The sequence below is a fragment of the Nerophis ophidion genome, linkage group LG11 (genome assembly GCF_033978795.1).
Source record: "Nerophis ophidion isolate RoL-2023_Sa linkage group LG11, RoL_Noph_v1.0, whole genome shotgun sequence".
NCBI classification, from domain to species: domain Eukaryota; kingdom Metazoa; phylum Chordata; class Actinopteri; order Syngnathiformes; family Syngnathidae; genus Nerophis; species Nerophis ophidion.
This window is the reverse complement of record NC_084621.1, coordinates 33116941-33142443: the sequence shown is the minus strand read 5'-3', so window position 1 is coordinate 33142443 and position 25503 is coordinate 33116941. Positions and strand designations below refer to the sequence as shown.

General features: G+C 42.0%; 1 protein-coding gene across 3 annotated transcripts in view; it reads left to right on the top strand.

Moving 5' to 3' along the window:
• The window catches only part of stx17 (syntaxin 17), a 47265-nt gene extending 27075 nt beyond the window's left edge, over window positions 1–20190 (top strand). The window contains exons 5-8 of one of the 3 annotated variants that reach the window (XM_061915694.1): window positions 6290–6340; window positions 8384–8470; window positions 10880–10913; window positions 19643–20190. In XM_061915694.1, the coding sequence (XP_061771678.1) occupies window positions 6290–6340; window positions 8384–8470; window positions 10880–10913; window positions 19643–19929 (459 nt within the window). In that variant the 3' untranslated portion in view covers window positions 19930–20190. The remainder of the gene's footprint in view (window positions 1–6289; window positions 6341–8383; window positions 8471–10879; window positions 10914–19642) is intronic. The other 2 variants (XM_061915695.1, XM_061915696.1) reach the window with 2 other exon arrangements.
• Window positions 20191–25503: the final 5313 nt, after the last annotated feature.

Genomic DNA, 25503 nt, shown 5'->3' with positions numbered 1-25503 from the left:
AACCACTCTGATGTTGATTTGGAGGTATGTTTGGGATCGTTGTCCTGTTGGAAGGTCCAACGTCTCCCAAGCCTCAGCTTCATCACTGACTTCATGACATTTGCAGCTAATATATCCTGCTAGGAAATAGAATTCATCATGCCTTGAACGCGCTGGAGATTCCCGGTACCTGAGGCAGAGAAACAGCCCCAGTAGGCAAGATGTTCTTCTCTTTGTAAGCTTCATTTTTTCTCCTCCAGACATAACGTTGATTCATAGGCCCAAAGAGTTCCAGTTTTGTCTCATCACTCCATAGAACAGTTTTCCAAAACCTTTGGGGATTGTCCAGATGATTTTTGGCATACTGGAGTCTATTTCTTGTGCCTGGTAGTCAGAAGTGGTGTGCGCCTGGGAGTTCTGGCATGGAGGCCTTCATCTCGTAGTTCACGCCTTATTGTCTGGGACGAAACCTGCGTTTCCCCCTCTGCAATGTCCTGTTGTAGTTCCTCAGCTGTTACCCGGGTGTTTTTCACCACTGTATGCTTCAAATACCAGACAGCAGTTGGACACAGCATCCTCTTTCTACCACGCCCAGGTAGTGTTTCCACTGTGCCTTTAGCTTTAAACTTGCGAATTATGCTCCCAACTGTGTCTCTTGTAATGTGTAATGTCTTTGCTATTTTCTTATATCCATATCCTTTCTTATGAAGAGAAATTACCTCCTCTCTTGACTTGTTTGATCACTCCCTGGACTTCACCATGTTGCAAATACACCATTGACCATCTACAAGAAGCTGAGCATCACAGTCTTTTTCAATCAGTTTAATTGTTGCTCGTTATGGTTCTAATCACATCTACAGGTGTTTTCAACACCTGATTGAAAAGACGTTATTCAAATTCTGTTCTTAAGAGTTATGATCTTCAAGGGGTTGAATAATTTTGTCAATGATATATTAAGAGAAATGACACTGTTTGGCTTGTTACAAAATATATTGTTGTAATTCAAGTTGCATTTGTCTATTTAATGCATCTTTATTTGATATGACTATAAACAAAATACGGAGTAAATGTCCAACTTGCTAAAACACCAAAATTCTGTGGGGGTTGAATAATTTTGATCACAACTGTATACTGATACTATACTTAGTGTTGTTACCGTTGATATTTGTATCGATCAGTAGTGATGTGCAGATCTATACTGAAATATAAATACAGCCGATACCATATTTTTATGTTCTAGTATCGATTCTCAATTCAAAATATCAGCACTTTAGATTTTCAAAGGAGCTCTCAGTGAAAGTGAAACAGGCCATCCTGAGGATGAAAAAAAAGAAAAAATCCATCACAGATACCAAACATGTGAGGAATGGACAAATCAACAGTTTAGTACCTTCGGAGAAAAAAAGAGTGCAGTGGTGAGCTTGGGAACTCAACCGACGTGAACGTCCACAGAAGACAACAGTGGTGTATCATAGCAGAATCCTTTCCATGGTGAAGAAAAACACTTCACAACATCCACTCAAGTGAAGCCCACTCTTTAGGAAGGAGGTGTATTGTTTTTTCCGATCTGTGCTGAGTTCCTTTAACTTTCCCATTGTCGCTTTTGTAACCGAGTCTAATGACTGCATCGCCTGAGCACCTTTTTAAATGGCTCAAAGAAGTCAACAGGTGTCGTCCATCATAATCACTCACATGAACCTGCTCAGTGGCCTTGTGGTTAAAGTGTCCGCCCTGAGATCAGTAGGTCGTGAGTTCAAACCCCAGCCGAGTCATACCAAAGACTATAACAATTGGACCCATTACCTCCGTGCTTGGCATTCAGCATCAATGGTTTGAATTGGGGGTTAAATCACCAAAATTATTCCCGAGCACGGCCACCGCTGTTGCTTACTGCTCCCCTCACCTCCCAGGGGGGTGGAACAAGGGGATGGGTCAAATGCAGAGGTTAATTTTGCCACACCTCATGTGCATGTGACTATAAGTGGTACTTTAAATTTTAAATAAAGTTAAAGGCCTACTGAAATGAGATTGTCTTATTTAAACGGAGATAGCAGGTCCATTCTGAGTCATACTTGATCATTTCGCGATATTGCCATATTTTTGCTGAAAGGATTTAGTAGAGAACATCGACGATAAAGTTTGCAACTTTTGGTCGCTAGTAAAAAAGCCTTGCCTGTACCGAAAGTAGCAGACGATGTGCACGTGACGTCACGGGTTGTAGGGCTCCTCACATCCTCACATTGTTTATAATCATAGCCACCAGCAGCAAGAGCGATTTGGACCGAGAAAGCGACGATTTCCCCATTAATTTGAGCAAGGATGAAAGATTTGTAGATGAGGAAAGTTAGAGTGAAGCACTAGAAGAAAACAAAAATAATAATAAAAAAGGCGACGGCAGTGGGAGCGATTCAGATGTTATTAGACACATTTACTAGGATAATTTTGGAAAATCCCTTATCTGCTTATTGTGTTACTAGTGTTTTAGTGAGATTATAAAGTAATACCTGAAAGTCGGAGGGGTTTGGTGACCGCCAGTGTCGCTGATGGAAGCCATCGAGGAGCCAAGAAAGTCGCAGCTGCCTCTTTGACAGCTGCAGGGGGACGCAAGCTCCGCTCATGTCTCCGGTAAGAGCCGACTTATTACCACCATTTTCTCACCGAAACCTGCCGGTCGACATGTGGTAGAGAAACATGTTCGCTTGACCGCTCTGTTCCATATTAAAGCTTCACAACAAACAAAGAAACACCGGCTGTGTTTTGGTTGCTAAAGGCAGCTGCAATCCACCGCTTTCCACCAACAGCATTCTTCTTTATATTCTCCATTATTAATTGAACAAATTGCAAAAGATTCAGCAACACAGATGTCCAAAATACTGTGTAATTATGCGATTAAATCGGACGTCTTTTAGCCGTGAGTGGTGCTGGGATAAAATGTCCGCTCCAACCAATAATGTCACAAGCACTCGTCAACATAAGCGTCATCATTCCGCGACGTTTTCAACAGGAAACTTCTTGGGAAATTAAAAATTGCAATTTAGTAAACTAAACCGGCCGTATTGGCATGTGTTGCAATGTTAAGATTTCATCATTAATACATAAACTATCAGACTGCGTGGTCGGTAGTAGTGGGTTTCAGTAGGCCTTTAAGAGGCCATGCCATGACACTAATTCAATTTTAATTTTAACTTTTCTACATCACCAACATTGATAATGTATGTTGCTGTATGGTATACTTTTGACCAAGCAGATTTGGTCACATTTTCAATCGACCCATAATCCATCCATCCATTTCCTACCGCTTATTCCCTTTGGGATCGCGGTAGGCGCTGGTGCCTATCTCAGCTACAATCGGGCGGAAGGCGGGGTACAGCCTGGACAAGTTAGACCCATAATAAATTCATAAAAGAACCAAACTTCATCAATGCTCCAATCACTCTATCACAAAAAAATAATAGTTGTAGAAATTACTGGGAACTCAAGACAGCCATGACATTATGTTCTTTACAAGTGTATGTAAACATTTGACCATGACTGTATATGTGTATGTATGTATCCGTTTATATGTGTGTATGTATACAGTATGTATACAAAAATGTGCGTGTGTGTGTGCATATATATATACAGGTGCTGGTCATATTATTAGAATATCATGAAAAAGTTGATTTATTTCATTAATTCCATTTAGAAAGTCAAATTTGTAGAATGTATACATTCATTCCAAACAGACTGATTCATTTCAAATGTTTTTTGCCAAAAAGGAGATGATTATAGCTGACAACCAATGAAAACCCTAAATTCAACATCTCAGAAAATTAGAATATGGTGAAAAGGTCAGATATTGAAGACACCTGGTGCAACACTCTAATTAGCTAACTAACTCAAAACACCTGGAAAAGCCTTTAAATGGTCTCTCGTTTTGATTCTGTATGACACACAATCATGGGGAAGACTGCTGACTTGACAACTGTCCAAAAGATGACCATTGATTCTTCAAAGAAGGAGGGCAAGACACAAAAGGTCATTGCCAAAGAGGTTGGATGTTCCCAGAGCTCTGTGTCCAAGCACATTAATAGAGAGGCGAAGGGAAGACAAAGATGTGGTAGAAAAAAGTGTACAAGCAAGAGGGATAACCGCACCCTGGAGAGGATTGTCAAACAATACCAATTCAAAAATGTGGGGGAGATCCACAAAGAGTGGACTGCAGCTGGAGTCAGTGCTTCAAAAACCACCACGCACCGACGTATGCAAGATATGGGCTTCAGCTGTCGCATTCTTTGTGTAAAGCCACTCTTGAATAAGAGACAACGTCAAAAGCATCCGCCTGGGCTCATGACAAAAAGGACTGGACTGCTGCTGAGTGGTCCAAAGTTATGTTTTCAGATGGAAGTACATTTTGTATCTTCTTTGGAAATCAAGGTCCCAGAGTCTGGGGGAAGACAGGAGAGGCACAGAATCCACGTTGCCTGAAGTCCAGTGTCAAATTTCCACAATCGGTAATGGTCTGGGGTGCCATGTCATCTGCTGGTGTTGGTCCACTGTGTTTCCTGAGGTCTAGGGTCAATGCAGCAGTCTACCAGGAAGTTTTAGAACACTATTTATGCTGCCTGCCGCGGACCAATTTTATGGAGGTGAAGATTTCATTTTCCAACATGACTTGGCACCTGCACACAGTGCCAAATCTACCAGTACCTGGTTTAAGGACCATGGTATCCCTCTTCTTGATTGGCCTGCAAACTCACCTGACCTTAACCCCATAGAAAACCTATGGGGTATTGTGAAGCGGAAGATGCGAGATGCCAGACCCAACAATGCTGAAGAGGCCACTATTAAAGCAACCTGGGCTCTCATAACACCTGAGGAGTGCAACAGACTGGTCGACTCCATGCCACGCTGTATTGCTGCAGCAATTCAGGCAAAAGGAGCTGCAACTAAGTATTGATTGCCGTACATGCTGAAACTTTCCATGTTCATACTTTTCAGTTGGCCCACATTTCTAAAAAATATTTTTCTGTACTAGTCGTAACTAATATTCAAATTTTCTGAGATACTGAATTTGGGATTTTCAGTATTTGTCAGTACTAATCATCAAAATTTAAAGAAATAAACATTTCAAATATATCAGTGTGTGTAATGAATTGATATAATATGTAACTTTCACGTTCTGAATATAATTACTGAAATAAGTAAACTTTTTCATGATATTCTAATAATATGAACAGCACCTGTGTATACAGTACAGGCCAAAAGTCTGGACACACCTTCTCATTCAAATGCAGTGTCTTTATTTTCATGACTATTTACATTGTAGATTGTCACTGATTGCATCAAATGAATGAACACATGTGGAGTTATGTACTTAACAAAAAAGGTGAAATAAATATAAATAGCCACCCTTTGCTCTTAATACTGCTTTGCACACTCTTGGCATTCTCTAGATGAGCTTCAAGAGGTAGTCGCCTGAAAGGGTTTTCACTTCACAGGTGTGCTTGAAGTTCGAGAGAAAGCCAAGCGTGTGCAAAGCACTAATCAACCAAAGGATGGCTATTTATATAATTGTATATATGTATATATGTAAGTGTACATATACATGTGTGTGTGTGTGTGTGTATATGTATATATATAAATATATGTGTATATATATATATATATATATATATATATATATATATACACTGTGTTGGCCCTGCGATGAGGTGGCGACTTGTCCAGGGTGTACCCTGCCTTCCGCCCGATTGTAGCTGAGATAGGCGCCAGCGCCCCCCGCGACCCCGAAAGGGAATAAGCGGTAGAAAATGGATGGATGGATATATACACACACATAGGCGCCAGCGCCCCCCGCGCCCCCAAAAGGGAATAAGCGGTAGAAAATGGATTAATGGATATATATATATATATATATATATATATATTGAAATTATACATATATATAAAATTTTATATATATATATATATATATATATATATATATATATATTTTTTTTTTTTTTTTTAAAAGCGGACCTAGGTCATGTTTTATTACACTTTTCTTTTATTAGATTCATGAAAATTTTAGACTAACAAATTCTAAACATGTCCGTCAAAGTCGAATTCAAAAAATTGTACAATACTGTTTCAAGGCTGTCCTACAGGGGGCAGCGATACACTTTATGAAGCCAGGCTTTTTTCACCACAGCACCATCTGCTGGATCTAAGTGCTCGCTGTTTACCAATTAAAAATGTTTTTAAATTTACTCATATCCTCTGTTTAGACGTTACTTCACCTCATTACAAGAGTATACTGCATATGTCACCAACATGTTATTCCTTTCAGGATTTGAAGGAACTGAGTGGTCTGGTGACAACCTTCTCGGTGCTGGTCCATGTAAGTATGAACAACAGTTAGCTTTTATGCGTCGAGCGCTTGTGTGCCTTTTTTTTCTTCCACCTCTCTCTGTTTCTGTTCCTGATGGGGCTCCTCTGGGAAAACAGATCTGTTTAAGGACGAATGCGGGGACCCTGTAGGGCCTCTCACCGCAGCAGAAGGAAAGACTGTAGGGAGAGATGGAAGATTTGGTGGTGGGGGGTAGGAGGCGAAGGGAGGTGGGAAACGTGGGATGCGTCGGAGCAGGTGGAGAACAGACGGCTGAGATTATCACCCGCCCTTCAGGGATGGAGGGAGGACAAGAGGAGGAGAGATTAACAGTGGCGGAGCGAGAGAGAGTGAGAGAGTGCAGATGTAGTTATGGTTGCAAACAGACGAGAGGAGCAGAAAGAGCATAGACATGTTTTCACGTCTCGTGGGGGACTAATAATTTAGTACACAACCTTAGTGGAAATACTTTCTGCGTGTCCTTTTCTAAATCCTACAAACCTCCTTAATGTTCCTTCTATGCAGTCACTTAGTTTGATCAAAGCATGCAAATTGAAATGATATCAATCAAGAAGCTATCATGTGTTGTTGGACATTCTTTACAGTGGAACCCACAGTCACACCATTTTCATCTTAAAAAAATAATTGTTTTAAGACCTGATTAATTTTATTTCCTTAATTTAAATTTAAATCTAAATATCTTTAAATACACATTAACAAACTGTAGGTTTATAAATGGCAGTGGCAAGGCCTCCCTCCTTACTGTACTTTGCAGGTTTGAAATTTAAAAATAATAATAATTTTAATAATAATTATAGTGTATTATTATGATAATCTTAGCATTTAAGCTAGGTCTTAGCACTCTAGTTGCTTGCTCGCTAACTTGCGATATGCTCCTGTGTACGCTACAGCAGCTTGTTACTTCCTGTGTAGCATGTCGTTCACCTCCAAAATACTCCAACCTTGTGATTGTTGGCCTTGTGCAACATTATTTCCTGTGTGTCTACGACTCGTTCTGAGAGCGTACCACCCACCTCCACAAATTCTGATTTCGGACCGTTTTGCACTAAAATGAATGAATCAATCAATCAATCAATGTTTATTTATATATCCATAAATCACAAGTGCCTGAAAGGGCTGCACAAACCACAGCGACATCCTCGGTAGGGCCCACATAAGGGCAAGGAAAAAGTCACCCCAGTGGGACGTCGACCATGATGACTATGAGAAACCTTGGAGAGGACCACATATGTGGGCAACCCCCCAGAATGTTATAACACCTCATCTAACTCCAGCTGCAATAACACTCCCTTCCCCAGTTAAATTACCATGGTTCGCTCACCACGGAGGAAGTTAACGAGCTACATAGTTGACCAAAGTTGTAGTAGCTTATAGAGTGGATGTCACTTTACGTGTACTAAAGCAGGTGTCCAAAATGTGGCCCACGACATTGAAGAAATACAATTTCAAACAAGGAATAAGAACAATAAAGCAACAGATTTAAAGGAACCTCCCACATCGGTGCTCTGGCGATCATTTGTTGTTTGTTAGCAAACAACAGAAGAGCGATGACGCTCATTAGTAGACAAGGGTCATCCAACAATTGTCCAGCAGATATGAATCATTTGTGGGCCGCTTGATATTTCACTGATATTGAAAGCATGAATCGCCAGTCACGGCCGTGGAAAGTGTCTTCTTTGTTGTTTGGTCACTGTGTCCACCCTGCCCTCACAGGGAGAGAGGCAGCTGCCACTCTGAATATTTCATGGGATCTACACAATCACTCACAGACACATACACACATGCACACAGGTCGTTTTAACACGGTGAAAGGAGCTCATCCATTCCGAGCGTCTTTTCTTGTGGGGTCCACAGCCCAAATGTCCACAAATAGAGAAAATGTCCCCACAATAAAGGTGGGATGTCAAAAGATTTGTCACACACACATATAAGTTAACACTGTATGTGTCAGCTTGTAGATCTGTGTGTGTGTGTGTGTGTGTGTGCGTGTGAATATGCGTGTGTGTGTGTGTGTGCCTAACCCCCGTGTTTCAGTCACAGCAGGAGAAGATTGACAGCATCGAGGACAACGTCAACACAGCCGCTGCCAACGTGGAGGAGGGGACCAAGAGCCTGGGGAAGGTGTGTGTGTGTATGTGTGTGTGTGTGTGTGTGTTTTTGGGGAAACAAGGTGATCGATGGCACTTTGCCTTGCAGCCATTCCAACAGCGTTTGTCATTATTGATCCGCTTGTATTGAGAGGGAAACCACAATTAAGGAAATTGAGAGAAGAGAGGGATGAAGAGAAGGGATAGAGCGCTTTTGCCTGTGAGTGTGTGCGTCGCACCAAGTGAGCTCTGAGTGACCGTTTCATGTTTTTATTGCCATTTGAGCATACCCACTCTGCGCTGTGAGTACATCCGTGGCCTTCACACCTATGACACACTCAAAATGTCAACATTTTGCTGTGAATCACTGGTTGGAGCCACTCCACACTCTACTTTACACACACACTTACACACCCACACCAGGAAAATCACTTTTTTTTTTTTTTTTCAGTACTGCGTTAATAAATATTTAAGCAAAGTTTACCCAAAATTCAATTGGTGTTACAGGAAAGAACAATCTATTTTAGTTTACTACTTCAAATGTAACAATATATCATGTATACATTTCTTTTTTACATTACACAAGTGTAAAAAGAAGTCAACCATTAAAAATGTAACAAGAAATTTTGTATCAAAAGACATTTTAAATGGTCACACAAGTGTAGAAAGAAGTTAACCTAAACTGATGAAACAGTGTACATTAACGTTGATAACAAACAGCACATCTCTTTTCTTGCAAAATATTAATTTGGAAAGAAAATAGTACTTCACAGTTGTTTACTTTTTATTTTTATTTTTTTATAGAAATTAATATTGTGCAATTATAATTATTTCCCTCTAAAAATAGATTTTCTCATTGACCTTTTTCTCAGTGAATTTATTTTTCCCCACACAATAGAATTGTTTCTCCCTCAAAGCTACACGGCTACTGCATACAACCTGTATATAGTACTGTATATAACCTGCGTATAGTACTGTATATAATACTGTATACATCCTGTATGTAGTATTGTATATAATACTGTATACAATCTGCTTATAATACTGTATACAATAATGTATTCAACCTGTGGATAACGCTGTGTACATCCTGTATATAATACTGCATATAACCTGTATATAATACTGTATATAACCGGTATATAGTACTGTATATGACACTGTATACAACCTGTATATAGTACTGTATACAACCTGTATTTAGTACTGTATACAACCTGTATATGGTACTGTATATAATTTGTATGTAATCTGTATACAACCCATATATAGTACTGTATATATTTTGTATATAATACTGTATACAACCCATATACATTACTGTATATAATTTGTATATAATACTGTATACAACCTGTATGTAATACTGTATATAACCTGTATATAATACTGCATAAAACTTTCATATAGTTCTGCATATAACCTGTATATAATACTGGATATAACCTGTATATAACACTGTATACAACTTTTATATAATATTGTATATAACCATATATTCACCATTTCCCCCCCCCAAAAATAATACTTCATTCTTGTACAACTATAACTTTTTTCTAAATGTTCCTTCTTGACTGCACTTTAATGTAGAATATATGTAGAATATATCTATATCGTTCATATATTTTATATTATGTATATAATATATGTTATATATAATTTATTATTATTATTGTCTATTGTGAGCGAACTGTGGTGCTGAATTTCCCCCAGGGATCAATAAAGTACTTTGTATTATATTCTATAAAAAATGAAAATATATATATATATATTTTTTTTTACAAATAAGGTAAATGCCGAATTATTCTTGTTGGATCTTGCTACAAAAAAAAAAAAAGTTATTCATTTTTACTTATTTTTCTGATATTGCAAAGAAAAAAACTTATACTTGAATGATTAAGATGTTACTCTCGACAAAATAGTATCTTATTTTCTTAATAGTAAATAAATAAAAATCTTAAAAATAGGTTTGCAACTTTTTTACCTAAAAAAATATTTAATCCTCATTTTTCAAAGTACAAATTTGATGCTTTTTTTTAATTGTGTACCCTTCACAGAAAATAAACAGCTTTATTCTTGACAAAATAGGACTGTATCCACTTAATATTGAAGAAATAACCTTACAAATAAACCTCTTTTAACACGGGATTGCAAATGTTTTATTTTTGTTTTTTTTCTTGTAAAAAAAAAAAAATCTGTAAAAATGTGACTTAAAAAAAAGGTGTACTCTGCAAAATAATACAGCTTTATTCTTCTACAATGACGCATTTGTTTTTGAGAAAAAAAATGTCGATCTTTATTTCTTTTACTTATTCAAATTGACACTTTCTACTGTGATGTTGACACATTTTGTGGGACAATTTAAAAAAAGCCTACCTGGTGTGCGTCAACGTGAAATATATTCTTACATGACTTCACATCGATTCCCTTATCTTTTCTTTAGGACTGCAGCCTGGCTGCTATCATCAGAGTGGAAGGTTCTCTTTGCTGATGGCAATTAATGAGCGCACACACACACACACACACACACACACGCACACACACACACACACTTGATTAACACTTCACTATTAAATTAATGTAGTTGAAACGCTAACATCCTTGGACTCCACCCCTGTGGCAGCCAATTCTAATTTCATCTGAGTTAAAAGGATTCAGTTCAGGTATAGTAGAGCATGGGGGGATGTGTGTTTGCGTGTGCGCGTGTGTGTGTGTGTGTGTGCGTGCATGTGTGGACGCACGTGTGCGTAATGCCGTTTGACCCGATGACAGATTACAAGGCGTTTGAACATGTTAAAACATCTGACGCCCTTCTCATCTGCATTATCTCCCGCAACCCCCGCGGACTAATGTGCGGCATGCTACGTCTCGGCGAGGTCGACCTTTTGTTGACTGCCGGCATTCAATCAAGACTGGCCTATGTGGCCGCCACGCAGGAAAAGTGCTACTTTTGAAAAAAACGTTTTGACCATGTGGGTCTTAATTCTCCATTGGACGGTATTGTTGATTATTAGTGTTGTGCAAGGTGCTGGTATCCAATTGTTTTCCATCCATCTATCCATTTGCTTCCGCTTATCCGAGGTAGGGCCGCGAGGGTAGCAGCCTAAGCAGGGAAGTCCTGACTTCCCTCTCCCCAACCATTTCGTCCAGCTCCTCCCGGGGGAACCCGAGACATTCCCAGGCCAGCTGGGAGACATAGTCTTCCCAACGTGTCCTGGGTCTTCCCCGTGGCCTCCTACCGGTCTGACGTCGCTGAAACACCTCCTTAGGGAGGCTTTCGGGTGGCATCCTGACCAGATGCCCAAAACCACCTCATCTGGCTCCTCTCGATGTGGAGGAGCAGCGGCTGTAGTTTGACCTCCACCGGTTGACAGAGCTTCTCACCCTATCTCTAAGGGAGAGCCCGCCACGCTAATTTCGGCCGCTTGTACCCGTGATCTTGTCCTTTCGGTCATAACCTAAAGCTCATGACCATAGGTGAGGATGGGAACGTAGATCGACCGGTAAATTGAGAGCTTTGCCTTCTGGCTCAGCTTCTTCTTCACCACAACGGATCGATACAGCATCTGCATTACTGAAGACGCCGCACCAATCTTACTGTCGACCTCACGATCTTCCCTCACTTGTGAACAAGACTCCGAGGTACTTGAACTCCTCCACTTGGGGCAAGTGGAGGAGTTCCAATTTTTTTCATTGGAAAAAAAGGAAACCAAAGCCAAAACGGATAGACCAGTATCGGTTATTGAAGTGAATATTATGTTCTACATAGGGGTGTAACGGTACACAAAAATTTCGGTTTGGTACGTACCTCGGTTTAGAGGTCACGGTTCGGTGAATTTTTGGTACAGTAAGAAAACAACAAAATAAATATGTTTTGGTTATTTATTTACCAAATTTGTAAACAATGGCTTTATCCTTTTAACATTGGGAACACTATAATAATTCTACCCACGTTAATCCACATTAAACTGCCTCAAGTTGTTGCTTTGATTAAATAAAATGATAAAACCTTTCTTCTACATATAAAAAGTGCAACATTAAACAGTTTCAAGTCAACTCCATCCACCCATCCATTTTTCTACCGCTCATCATGCTTATTTTTATTACAGCATTTGGGAAGCCTGTAGTTGACTTTTATTATACACACACACATGCACACCCACACACACACGCACACTTACACACGCACACAGCAAAATGAGCTAACGTAACGCTAAAAGCTAATTAGCCTTCACCTCAACTATGAGCGAGCTGAGCTGCATTTTAAGTTTCTAGAAGGCCAAGGGGTCATAGTGATCTTTGTAATAGTTGTGACTGGGAAGTGTTTTTTATAATTTGGGGAGTGTACGATGTCAGCTGCTCACCTGCTAAACACATATCTGCTCGTCTCGACGCCGGAGCACTGACAACATGCGCTCTGAATACGCACTGCTGATTGGCTCTTACATCGCTCTGATTACGCACTGCTGATTGGTTCTTACATCGCTCTGATTACGCACTGCTGATTGGCTTTGTATGTAACCAATCAGATGGTTGTGTGAGCGGGACAATGCTGGGTGCTTACTGCTCAGAGGCAGCTGCAGAGCAGCTTGCTAAGACTTAAGTTTACAAACTCGTTCGATACACCCTCGTACCGAACCGAAATCCCCGTACCGAAACGGTTCAATACAAATACTTGTACCGTTACACCCCTAGTTCTACATATGGTGAACGTCTATATTCATCTTGGAGAAGGCAAACCACCAAGTTTACTTACATAGTGGTATTTCAGTTTGAGCACTTAAATAGATAAGGCCCCTTAGTTTGATATTCGCAGGGGGATTGGATCCCTTCCCGTAGGAAAAGAGGCTCTAATTGGGACTTCGGAATGCAAAAGTGATAACCATATCCTTGAGAAAAGACTACCTGTCTAGCTCAACGCCAACATTTGAGTTATGACTTAAAGGCCTACTGAAACCCACTACAACCGACCACGCAGTCTGATAGTTTATATATCAATAATGAAATATTAACATTGCAAGACATGCCAATACGGCCTTTTTAGTTTACTAAATTGCAATTTCAAAGTTCCCGCGAAGTGTCGTGTTGAAAAGGTCGCGGTATGATGACGCGTGCGTTTGACGTCTCGAGTTGTAGCGGACATTTTCCAGCCCGATCCAAGCTATAAGTAGTCTGCTTTAATCGCATAATTACACAGTATTCTGGACATCTGTGTTGCTGAATCTTTTGCAATTTGTTCAATTAATAATGGAGAAGTCAAAGTAGAAAGATGGAGGTGGGAAGCTTTTAGCCTTTAGCCACACAAACACAGCCGGTGTTTCCTTGTTTAAAATTCCCGAAGGTGAAGCTTTACAATGGAACAGAGCGGTCAAGCGAACATGGATCCCGACCACATGTCAACCGACAGTTTTCGGTGAGAAAATTGTGGTAATAAGTCGGCTCTTACCGGAGACATCAGCGGAGCGTCCGTCCTGCTGCAGCTGCGTGACTTCCCTCAGAGACACTGGCGGTCAACACACCCGTGGCCACACTCCTCCGACGTTCAGGTACTATTTAATCTCACTAAAACACTAGCAACACAATAAGCAGAGAAGGGATTTTCCAGAATTATCATAGTAAATGTAGAATAGAATAGAATAGAATACAAGTACAATCCATTTATCATTTATTTATTTATTTATATCTTTATTGTCATCGTACATTGTGCAACGAAATTGTATGCAAACTAATATTGTGCAAAAATCATACATAAAAACATAGATAAATAGATTAAAATACATAAAATACATAAAAATACCAAGCACACATCTCACATGCATAGTCATTATTGTTATCTTGTGTTCAGCGACACTATTGCTCTCAGGTAAAAAGTGTTTTTAAAACGGTTTGTCCGGCATTTTATTGTCCTGTATCTCCTGCCTGAGGGCATCAGTTCATAAAGTTTATGTCCAGGGTGAGATGGGTCCTTTATGATGTTTTGGGCCTTTTTGAGACACCTGGCACTGTACAGTTAATCTAGGGAGGGGAGAGAGCAGCCAGTGATCTTCATGGCAGTTTTTATTACCCTCTGAAGTGTGTTTGTCTCTGCTGCCGTGCAGCTGGCATACCATACACCCATGCAGTATGTCAGCACACTCTATTGAGCAGCGATAGAAGGACACAAGCAGTTTTTGAGACAGATTGTTCTTTTTGAAGAGTCTCAGAAAGTAAAGTCTTTGCTGTGCCTTTTTGATGGTCACTGAGGTGTTCATACTCCACGACATGTCTTCCTCGATCTGGATGCCCAGGAACCTGAAGTTATAAAACCCTTTCCACATAATCCCCATTTTTGTACAGTGGTTGGGTGTTTATTGTTTTTTTCTTCCGGAAATCCATGATCAGCTCCTTCGTCTTGGTGGTGTTAAGGACCAAGTTGTTTTCCCTGCACCACCCAGTCAGCCGCTCCACTTCATTTCTGTAGGCAGACTCATCCCTCTCAGAAATAAATCCAACTACTGTGGTGTCGTCTGCAAATTTAATGGTGGTATTGCTGGCATGAGCAGGGGTGTAGTCATGAGTGTAGAGGGTGTAGAGTAGGGGGCTTAGCACGCAGCCTTGGGGGGAGCCGGTGCTGATGCTGATGGATGCTGAGAGGCAGGAGCCTACTCTTACCCTCTGAGAGCAGTTTGTCAGGAAGTCCAGGATCCAGTGGCAGATGGGGGAAGACAGTCCCAGCCCCGTCAGTTTGGGCACCAGTCTGTGGGGGAGGATGGTGTTGAACGCAGAGCTAAAATCAACAAAAAGTAGCCTTGCATAGCTCCCCCGCTGCTCTAGGTGGCTCAGAGCAGTGTGGAGGGCTGTTGCGATAGCATCCTCTGTAGATCTGTTTGCCCTGTACGCAAACTGGTGGGAGTCCAATGCAGGTGACAGATTTGAGGTGATGTGCCCCCGAACCAGTGTTTCAAAGCACTTCATAATGATTGGTGTAAGTGCCACTGGACGGTAATCATTCAGGCTGTGTACTGCAGTTTTTTTTTTTGAAGTGGGACAATAACAGTCCTTTAGACAAGGTGGGACGATGTACTGGGACAAGGACTGGTTGAAAATCCTGGTGAAGACAACATCCAGCTGGTCGGCACAGGTCTTTAGTACACGTCCAGGTACGCCATCCGGTCCAGCAGCTTTCCTTGGGTTCACCCTCCTTAGTGTGCGCTGCACCTCATGTTCCTTCAACATGAGGACGTTGTCACGGGTTGGGGGTTGTGATGTGACTGGATGTGGTTGCTTCACCTCGAAGCAAGCGAAGAAGATGTTCAGTTCCTCCGTCGGCCACACAGAGGTTGTTGGATTTGTAGCCGGTGACGTGCTTCACCCCCTGCCACATCTGCCTTCTGTTGTTGCTGCTGAGGTGTCCCTCTATTTTCTTTCGATATGCTGTCTTGGCCTCTATGATGCCTCTCTTCAGGCTGGCTCTTGCGGCACTGTACTGTGCCCCATCACCACACCTGAAGGCCTTGTTCCTCTCCTTCAGCAGGGTCCTAACCTCACTAGTCATCCAGGGCTTTTGGTTTAGATAGACCCGGATGCCCTTTTCTGTTGTAGCAATATCTGTGCAGAACTTGATATAGCTCAGCACAAATGAAGTGTAGTCCTCCAGGTCCTGTTGTTCAAAGATGCCCCAGTTTGTTCTTTCAAAGCAGTCCTGGAGCTGCTGAGAGGCGCCCTCAGGCCAGATTTTAACAGTTTTAGTTGTTGGGGGAGCACTTTTCCTGAGGGGGGTGTATGCTGGGATTAACAACACTGACAAGTGGTCAGACTGGCCCAAGTGTGGTAGTGGCTTAGCCCTATAGCTACTCTTGATATTAGAGTAAACCTTGTCCAGAGTGTTTTTTCCCCTAGTTGCACATTTAATGTGCTGGTGGAATTTAGGGAGCACAGTTTTCAATTCTGCATGATTAAAGTCCCCAGCAATGATGTGCACCGCCTCAGGATACACGCTTTGTTGACTGCTTATTGAGTCATGTAACACCCTGAGGGCCGTACTAGGATTAGCTGCCGGTGGTATGTAAACAGCCGTTAGCATGAAAGCATTAAACTCCCGTGGAAGGTAGATGGGTCTACATTTCACAGTAACATACTCCAAATCAGATGAGCAGTAACTGGTAACAGTCTTGGTGTTGGTGCACCAGTTGTTGTTGACGTAGATGCATAGACCCCCTCCTCTACTCCTACCGGAGTCCTTGGTTCTGTCATGTCGATTTGTTGTGCGGCCCGTTAGCTCGATAGCTGTGTGCGGGGTGAGCGGGTGAAGCCACGTCTCCGTGATGAGCAGAATGCAGCTGTCCCCGACCATCTTATTTGTCGCAATCTGCAGCTTCAGCTTGTCCAGCTTGTTGTCGAGGGATCCTGCATTCGATAAAAAAAATGCTGGGAAGCGATGGTTTGAATGGCAGCTTGCGGAGCCTAGCTAGCACGCTAGCTCTGCAGCCCCGCTTTTGCTTCTTGTCCCTCCGCCTCCTTCTCCTGGGAAATGTAGTCCACGGAGAGCCCGGTGTCCTGGCTATGTCCGCCGGTATCTCGTGTAAGCGAAGAAACTCAGCTGAGACGTCTTGCTCACTCCGTAGTCCCAATTTAAGAAGTTCGGGTCGATTATAGATGTTAGTCGCCCGGCATAATGTGGTCACATACACACACCATACAAGCAAAAATAACAAAAACTTGCACCAAAAAAGAGAGCTCTGAGCGCGCCGCCATCTTTAATTTTTCTATTAACATCTGAATCGCTCCCACTGCAGTCGCCTTTTCTTTCTTTTTCTTTTTTTCTAGTCCTTCACTCTAAATTTCCTCATCCACGAATCTTTCATCCTCGCTCAAATTAATGGGGAAATTGTCACTTTCTCGGTCCGAATCGCTCTAGCTGCTGGTGGCTATGATTGTAAACAATGTAAGGATGTGAGGAGCCCTACAACCCGTGACATCACGCGCACATCGTCTGCTACTTCCGGTACAGGCAAGGCTTTTTTATTAGCGACCAAAAGTTGCAAACTTTATCATCGATGTTCTCTACTAAATCCTTTCAGCAAAAATATGGCAATATCGCGAAATGATCAAGTATGACACACAGAATGGACCTGCTATCCCCATTTAAATAAGAAAATCTAATTTCAGCAGGCCTTTAAAGCAGTTGTTTTCCAGACACTTACACATAAACATCTCCTTTTATGGTCAGAATGCGCTCTCCTGACTTAGCACACACACCCAGAGACAGAAAGGATGAATATAAAAACTGATGGTTTGACTTCTCCAGTTAGTAGTCCTTAATTTTTTGACCGAGGCTCCTCCGGGTACTGCAGACCTGTTTAATGACGCTCGCTTGTAATAAAGCAACTTTTCTCTCTTTTGATCCAGCCGCACTGCTGTGTTGCCCTCCTGCCCGGGAGGGGGTGTCAAGACCAGAAATACACTTAATTATTATACCGACTACTATCAACATTGCATTCATGGCGATGGCTGTGTACTAATAGCACTAAAATAAGGCATTGCAACTGAACTCGCGGGCCACCAGTTGAATACCTCAAATGATGAAAAAAAGAGGACCTAAGATGGACCCTTGAGGAACCCCACTAGTACAACTGAAGTAGTCGAACAAAATGACAACTGACTGCATCTGAAGTTAACGAGCTATAACAACACCTTTGTTACTTAAATGACATCATGAAAAACAATGTAACTACCAAGGAGGACAGGACTTAAAGGGGTGCCTTGAGAAACACCTCACTTATGTAAATCATAAGTTCTATGGATATAACCTGTATATGCTGCAATGAGGTGGCGATTTGTCCCGAATTCAGCTGAGATAGGCTCCTGCACCCCCCACGACCCCGAACGGGACAAGCGGTAGAAAATGGATGGATGCTGTATATGAGGAAGTCGTGGCGCGGTTGGGAATTTCGCCTTGCCAGCAACCTGAGGGTTCCTGGTTCAATCCCCACCTTCTACCAACCTTGTCACAACCGTTGTGTCCTTGAGCAAGACGCTTTACCCTTGCTCCCGATGGGTCGTGGTTAGTGCCTTGCATGGCAAATCCCGCCATCAGTGTGTGAATATGTGTGTGAATGGGTGACTGTAGAAATAGCTTGGAGTACCTCGAAGGTAGAAAAGCGCTATACAAGTATAACCAATTCACCATATAATACTGTATACAACTTGTATATATAATACTGTATATTCACCATTTTTTTTTCCGAAAAATGATACTTAATTCTTGTAAAACTACAACTTTTTTCTGCAAAAAAAATATTTATTCTTGTAAGATATTGTAAAAATGTTGTAAAATAATTTTTTACTTATTTTTCTAATATTGGAAAAAAAAATTATTTGAATGATTGAAATATCACTCTCGACAAAATAGTATTTTATTTTGTTAATATTGAATAAATACAAATCTTAAAATAGATTTGCAATTTTTTTTATCAAAAAAAATATTGAATTCTCATTCTTGAGGTACACTTTGACACTTTTTTTGAAATTGTGTACCCTTCCCAGGAAATATACAGCTTAATTATTGACAAAATAGGACTTTATCCTTTTAATATTGAATAAGAAATATTTCATATATACCACTTTAATACAGGATTGCAACTTTTTTTTTTGTATTATTTAATTTATAAAAAAAAAAAACTAAGTAAAAATGTTAGTTTAAAAAAGGAAAGGTGTACTCTGCAAAATAATTCAGCTTTATTCTTATACAATAATGAATTTGTTTTCAAGAAAAAAAATGTTGATCCTTGTTTTTTTTCACCCCGCTGGTACAACTGATGAAGTTGAACAAAAACTGACTGCATCTACAGCAACACCTTTTGTTTCATAAATGACATTATGAAAAACATGTTACTGCCAAGGAGGAGAGGACTTAAAGGGGTGCCTTGAGGAACGCCTCACTTATGTAAATCACAAGTTTGGACGTCGGTGTTCTCTGTTTGCTAGCAAGGTTAAAATGTCAGTGCAAGGATCTGCTAAACTCCTTTTTACTTGCTAATGTTTGAAGGAATTTGCTGCAAAAGTGGTTGTGTCTCCCAAGTTTTGAACTGAACTCAGGGTTCGGTATGGTGGCCACCAGTTGCACGCGTTGTTGTGCAAGAGCAAGTATATTGTTGCATGATTGTTTTTCTGTGAATTATGCAAAGTTGTGTTTGAATAAAGCATAACCTTCCGTTTGTCTCGCCAGGCGGTGGGCTACAAGTTGGCGGTGCTGCCTTTGGCCGGGGCAATCCTGGGTGGAGTTCTCGGGGGTCCACTGGGCCTGCTGGCTGGGTTCAAAGCGGCAGGCGTGGTGGCCGCGGTGGGAGGCGGCGCCCTGGGCTTCGCGGGAGGCAACCTGGTCCAAAAGCACCGCAAAGGCGTGCTGGCACTGCAGATGAAACAGCTGACAGCGCCGCCGCTGGAGGCGGGATCAGGCGAGGACAAGTGATGCGGCGTGGACAATACCGCCTTCTTTATGCCGCAGAGCTGTAAAACTGTTATGTAAACACACAACGCTCTGAATGGTTCTTCTGTTGTTTGCGGCATGTGTAACAAACACCACACTTTATCAGCAAGTTGCATCACTGACGTAGTTGTGTGCTCTCATGTTCAACACAAAACCAAGTTTATACAACTTTTTAACGGTCTGCCTCTTTGCATAAATAATGGCATCCATCCAATGCAAGAGCTGATTCTTTTAACCAATAATGCTCCAAATAAAGTCCAAGTGCCATCACTTCATCATACAACACCGCAATGCCTCATGTGTTTGTCTGTTCATGTGCTATCATGAATAACTGGCATAAGGAGCCATCACATGAATTATAACACCTTTTTGGCTTTATGAATTATTTCAAATATATATTTTGGTGATGATTTGCCTGAGTGGCTGGACAGGACAAAAAAAAAAGGATATATATTGGTGTTTGTAAATAAATGTGGTGGTTATCACGAATAACTGGCCTACGGAGCCATTGCATCAATTAAACATGGTTGCGAGTGACAGAACATTTGACTTTGTGGGTTATTTTAAATATTTCTATTGGTATTTATATTCAAAAAGTGGTAATTATCGTAAATAACTGGCATAAGGAGTCATCACAAGAATTATAACATGGCTGTGTATGACAGAGTATGCCTTTTGTCTTTGATTTTTTGGGGATTATTTTAAATTTGTCTATTGGTATTTATTTTCAAAAAGTGGTGATGGTCATTAATAACTAGCATAAGGAGCCATCACATGAATTATAACGTGGCTGCGAGTGACAGAACATGCCTTTTGGCTTTGACTTTGTGGATTATTTGACATTTTTCTATTGGTTTTTTTTTTCAAAAAGTGGTGATTATCATGAATAACCGGCATACGGAGCCATCGCATAAATTAAACGTGGTTGCGAGTGACAGAACATGCCTTTTGGCTTTGACTTTGTGGATTATTTTAAATATTTCTATTGGTATTTATTTTCAAAAAGTGGTAATTATCATAAATAACTGGCATAAGGATCCATCACATGAATTATAACATGGCTGCGTATGACAGAATATCCCTTTTGGCTTTGATTTTGTTGATTATTTTAAATATGTCTATTGGTATTTATTTTCAAAGAGTGGTGATGATCATGAATAACTGGCATAAAGAGCCATTACATGAATTATAACATGGCTGCGAGTGACAGAACATGCCTTTTGGCTTTTACTTTGTGGATTATTTGAAATTTTTCTATTGGTATTTATTTTCAAAAAGTGGTTATTATCAAGAATAACTGGCATATGGAGCCATCGCATGAGTTAAACGGGGTTGCGAGTGACAGAACATGCCTTTTGGCTTTGACTTTGTGGATTATTTTAATTATTTCTATTGGTATTTATTTTCAAAAAGTCGTAATTATCATAAATAACTGGCATAAGGGCTTCACGGTGGCAGAGGGGTTAGGGATAGGTTGATTGGCAACACTAAATTGGCCCTAGTGTGTGAATGTGAGTGTGAATGTTGTCTGTCTATCTGTGTTGGCCCTGTGATGAGGTGTCGACTTGTCCAGGGTGTACCCCGCCTTCCGCCCGATTGTAGCTGAGATAGGCGCCAGCGCCCCCCGCGACCCCAAAAGGGAATAAGCGGTAGGAAATGGATGGATGGAAGGATCCATCACATGAATTATAATATGGCTGCGTATGACAAAACATGCCTTTTGGCTTTGATTTTGTGTATTATTTTAAATATGTCTATTGGTATTTATTTTCAAAAAGTGGTGATGATCATGAATAACTGGCATAAAGAGCCATCACATGAATTATATTGTGGCAGCGACTGGCAGAACATGCCCTTTGACTTTGTGGATTATTTCAAACATTTTTATTGGTATTTATTTTCAAAGAGTGGTGATAATCATGAATAACTGGCATAAAAAGCCATCACATGAATTATAATGTGGCTGCGAGTGACAGAACATGCCTTTTGGCTTTGACTTTGTTGATTATTTTAAATATTTCTATTAGTATTTATTTTCAAAAAGTGGTGATTATCATGACTAACAGGAACAAGAAGCCATCACATGAATTATAACGTGGCTGCCTGTGACATAACATGCCTTTTGGCTTTGCCTTTGTCATTTTTGTTTTAAGTACTTTGTTAAGAATAGTGGCAATTATCATGGATCATGAGCTATTACATGAATTATAACGTGGGAGGAGCAATTGCATTATATTGATAGTTTTTTGCATTGAGATTATTGAATGTAGAAGTTATCATTTACAACTGGTGAGAGGAGCTATCACATGACTCAGACACCTTGTTGTTGCATTGGCATGTGTCAGCAAATATATTTTTAAGATGATTTCCTTTTTGTAAAGCACTGTCCATGGGAATTAATGGGGAATTACAATAATGATATATGCATCTTTGGAAATGTCTCCATCAGATGGTGTTTGATTGATTGACTGATTGATTGAAACTTTTATTAGTAGATTGCACAGTACAGTATATATTCCGACCACTAAATGGTAACACCCGAATACATTTTTCAACTTGTTTAAGTCGGGGTCCACGTGGCATTATTCTGTTTGTATTTGGTTATTCTCGTAAAACACTAATTCAATGCCACACAGAGATATAAATAGTCAGCTAAACAATTGGAGTAGTCTATACAAATATTTTACTGATGGACAAATGAATGGAAATAGGCTCAATGAATAAATGAACCCTCAATCAGCAAGCTGAATCAAACTACAACCTTCATTCTTGTATGACAACAGAATAGCTCGCGGGACAGAAGGCCAAAGAAACTACACATTTTGATTGAGTATTTGCTAGTTGAACTTCACAGATCACAAATGAAGTGAAGTGAATAATATTTACATAGCGCTTTTCTCTAGTTACTCAAAGCACTTTTACATAGTAAAACCTAATATCTAAGTTACATTTAAACCAGTGTGGTACTGGGAGCAGTTGGGTAAAGTGTCTTGCCCAAGGACACAATAGCAGTGACTCGGATGGCGGAAGCGGGGATTGAACCTGGAACTCTCAAGTTGCTGGCACGGCCGCTCTACCAACCGAGCTATACTGTTTACCTTTTGTGAATGGCTTTAGTAAAACAGAAGAAATGGTGTGCTTATTGGAGGACATTTAGATGTCACCACATTTTCTCAACTAAGTCGATACTTTTTCCCCAAGCTTTGAACCCTGCGACTTGTCTAAATGTGCGGTTAATCTGTGAATTTTTCTTCGCTAGCACCCACAATGTGTTGTGTACACCAAACTTACACAACAAACGGTGACAACCGGACTGAAAAGGTGTCTTACTGTTTGAGTTCGGGTTCAACGTCTACAGTATTTCTTTCCCTTGAACAGGAGGCACAAGTGCGGTTTGGTCTACTAGTCGTCTATAGCGTTTCTACTCGGATGGAATCTTCAATAGTCACTCCAGGCAACGTTTGTAAGTTTTACAATATCCATCCATCCATCCATCTTCTTCCGCTTATCCGAGGCCGGGTCGCGGGGGCAGCAGCCTAAGCAGGGAAGCCCAGACTTCCCTTTCCCCAGCCACTTCGTCTAGCTCTTCCCGGGGCATCCCGAGGCGTTCCCAGGCCAGCCGGGAGACATAGTCTTCCCAACGTGTCCTGGGTCTTCCCCGTGGCCTCCTACCGGTTGGACGTGCCCTAAACACCTCCCTAGGGAGGCGTTCGGGTGGCATCCTGACCAGATGCCCGAACCACCTCATCTGGCTCCTCTCGATGTGGAGGAGCAGCGGCTTTACTTTGAGCTCCTCCCGGATGGCAGAGCTTCTCACCCTATCTCTAAGGGAGAGCCCCGCCACACGGCGGAGGAAACTCATTTCGGCCGCTTGTACCCGTAATCTTATCCTTTCGGTCATGACCCAAAGCTCATGACCATAGGTGAGGATGGGAACGTAGATCGACCGGTAAATTGAGAGATTTGCCTTCCGGCTCAGCTCCTTCTTCACCACAGCGGATCGGTACAATGTCCGCATTACTGAAGACGACGCACCGATCCGCCTGTCGATCTCACGATCCACTCTTCCCTCACTCGTGAACAAGACTCCTAGGTACTTGAACTCCTCCACTTGGGGCAGGGTCTCCTCCCCAACCCAGTGATGGCATTCCACCCTTTTCCGGGCGAAAACCATGGACTCGGACTTGGAGGTGCTGATTCTCATTCCGGTTGCTTCACACTCGGCTGCAAACCGATCCAGGGAGAGCTGAAGATCCCGGTCAGATGAAGCCATCAGGACCACATCATCTGCAAAAAGCAGAGACCTAATCCTGCGGTCACCAAACCGAAACCCCTCAACGCCTTGACTGCGCCTAGAAATTCTGTCCATAAAAGTTATGAACAGAATCGGTGACAAAGGACAGCCTTGGCGGAGTCCAACCCTCACTGGAAATGTGTTCGACTTACTGCCGGCAATGTACAGGGAGCGGACCGCCAAAATAAGACAGTCCGATACCCCATACTCTCTGAGCACTCCCCACAGGACTTCCCGAGGGACACGGTCGAATGCCTTCTCCAAGTCCACAAAGCACATGTAGACTGGTTGGGCAAACTCCCATGCACCCTCAAGAACCCTGCCGAGAGTATAGAGCTGGTCCACAGTTCCACGACCAGGACGAAAACCACACTGTTCCTCCTGAATCCGAGGTTCGACTATCCGGCGTAGCCTTCTCTCCAGTACACCTGAATAAACCTTACCGGGAAGGCTGAGGAGTGTGATCCCACGATAGTTGGAACACACCCTCCGGTCCCCCTTCTTAAAGAGAGGAACCACCACCCCGGTCTGCCAATCCAGAGGTACTGCCCCCGATGTCCACGCGATGCTGCAGAGTCTTGTCAACCAAGACAGCCCCACAGCATCCAGAGCCTTAAGGAACTCCGGGCGGGTCTCGTCCACCCCCCGGGGCCTTGCCACCGAGGAGCTTTTTAACTACCTCAGCGACCTCAGCCCCAGAAATAGGAGAGTCCACCACAGATTCTCCAGGCACTGCTTCCTCATAGGAAGACGTGTTGGTGGGATTGAGGAGGTCTTCGAAGTATTCCTCCCACCTATCCACAACATCCGTAGTTGAGGTCAGCAGAACACCATCCGCACCATACACGGTGTTGATAGTGCACTGCTTCCCCTTCCTGAGGCGGCGGACGGTGGTCCAGAATCGCTTCGAAGCCGTCCGGAAGTCATTTTCCATGGCTTCCCCGAACTCCTCCCATGTCCGAGTTTTTGCCTCAGCGACCGCTGAAGCCGCACACCGCTTGGCCTGTCGGTACCTGTCCACTGCCTCCGGAGTCCTATGAGCCAAAAGGACCCGATAGGACTCCTTCTTCAGCTTGACGGCATCCCTCACCGCTGGTGTCCACCAAGGGGTTTTAGGATTTCCGCCCCGACAGCTCAGATCAGCCGCCTCGACAATAGAGGTGCGGAACATGGTCCACTCGGACTCAATGTCCAGCACCTCCCTCGTGACATGTTCGAAGTTCTTCCGGAGGTGGGAATTGAAACTTTGTCTGACAGGAGACTCTGCCAGACGTTCCCAGCAGACCCTCACAATGCGTTTGGGCCT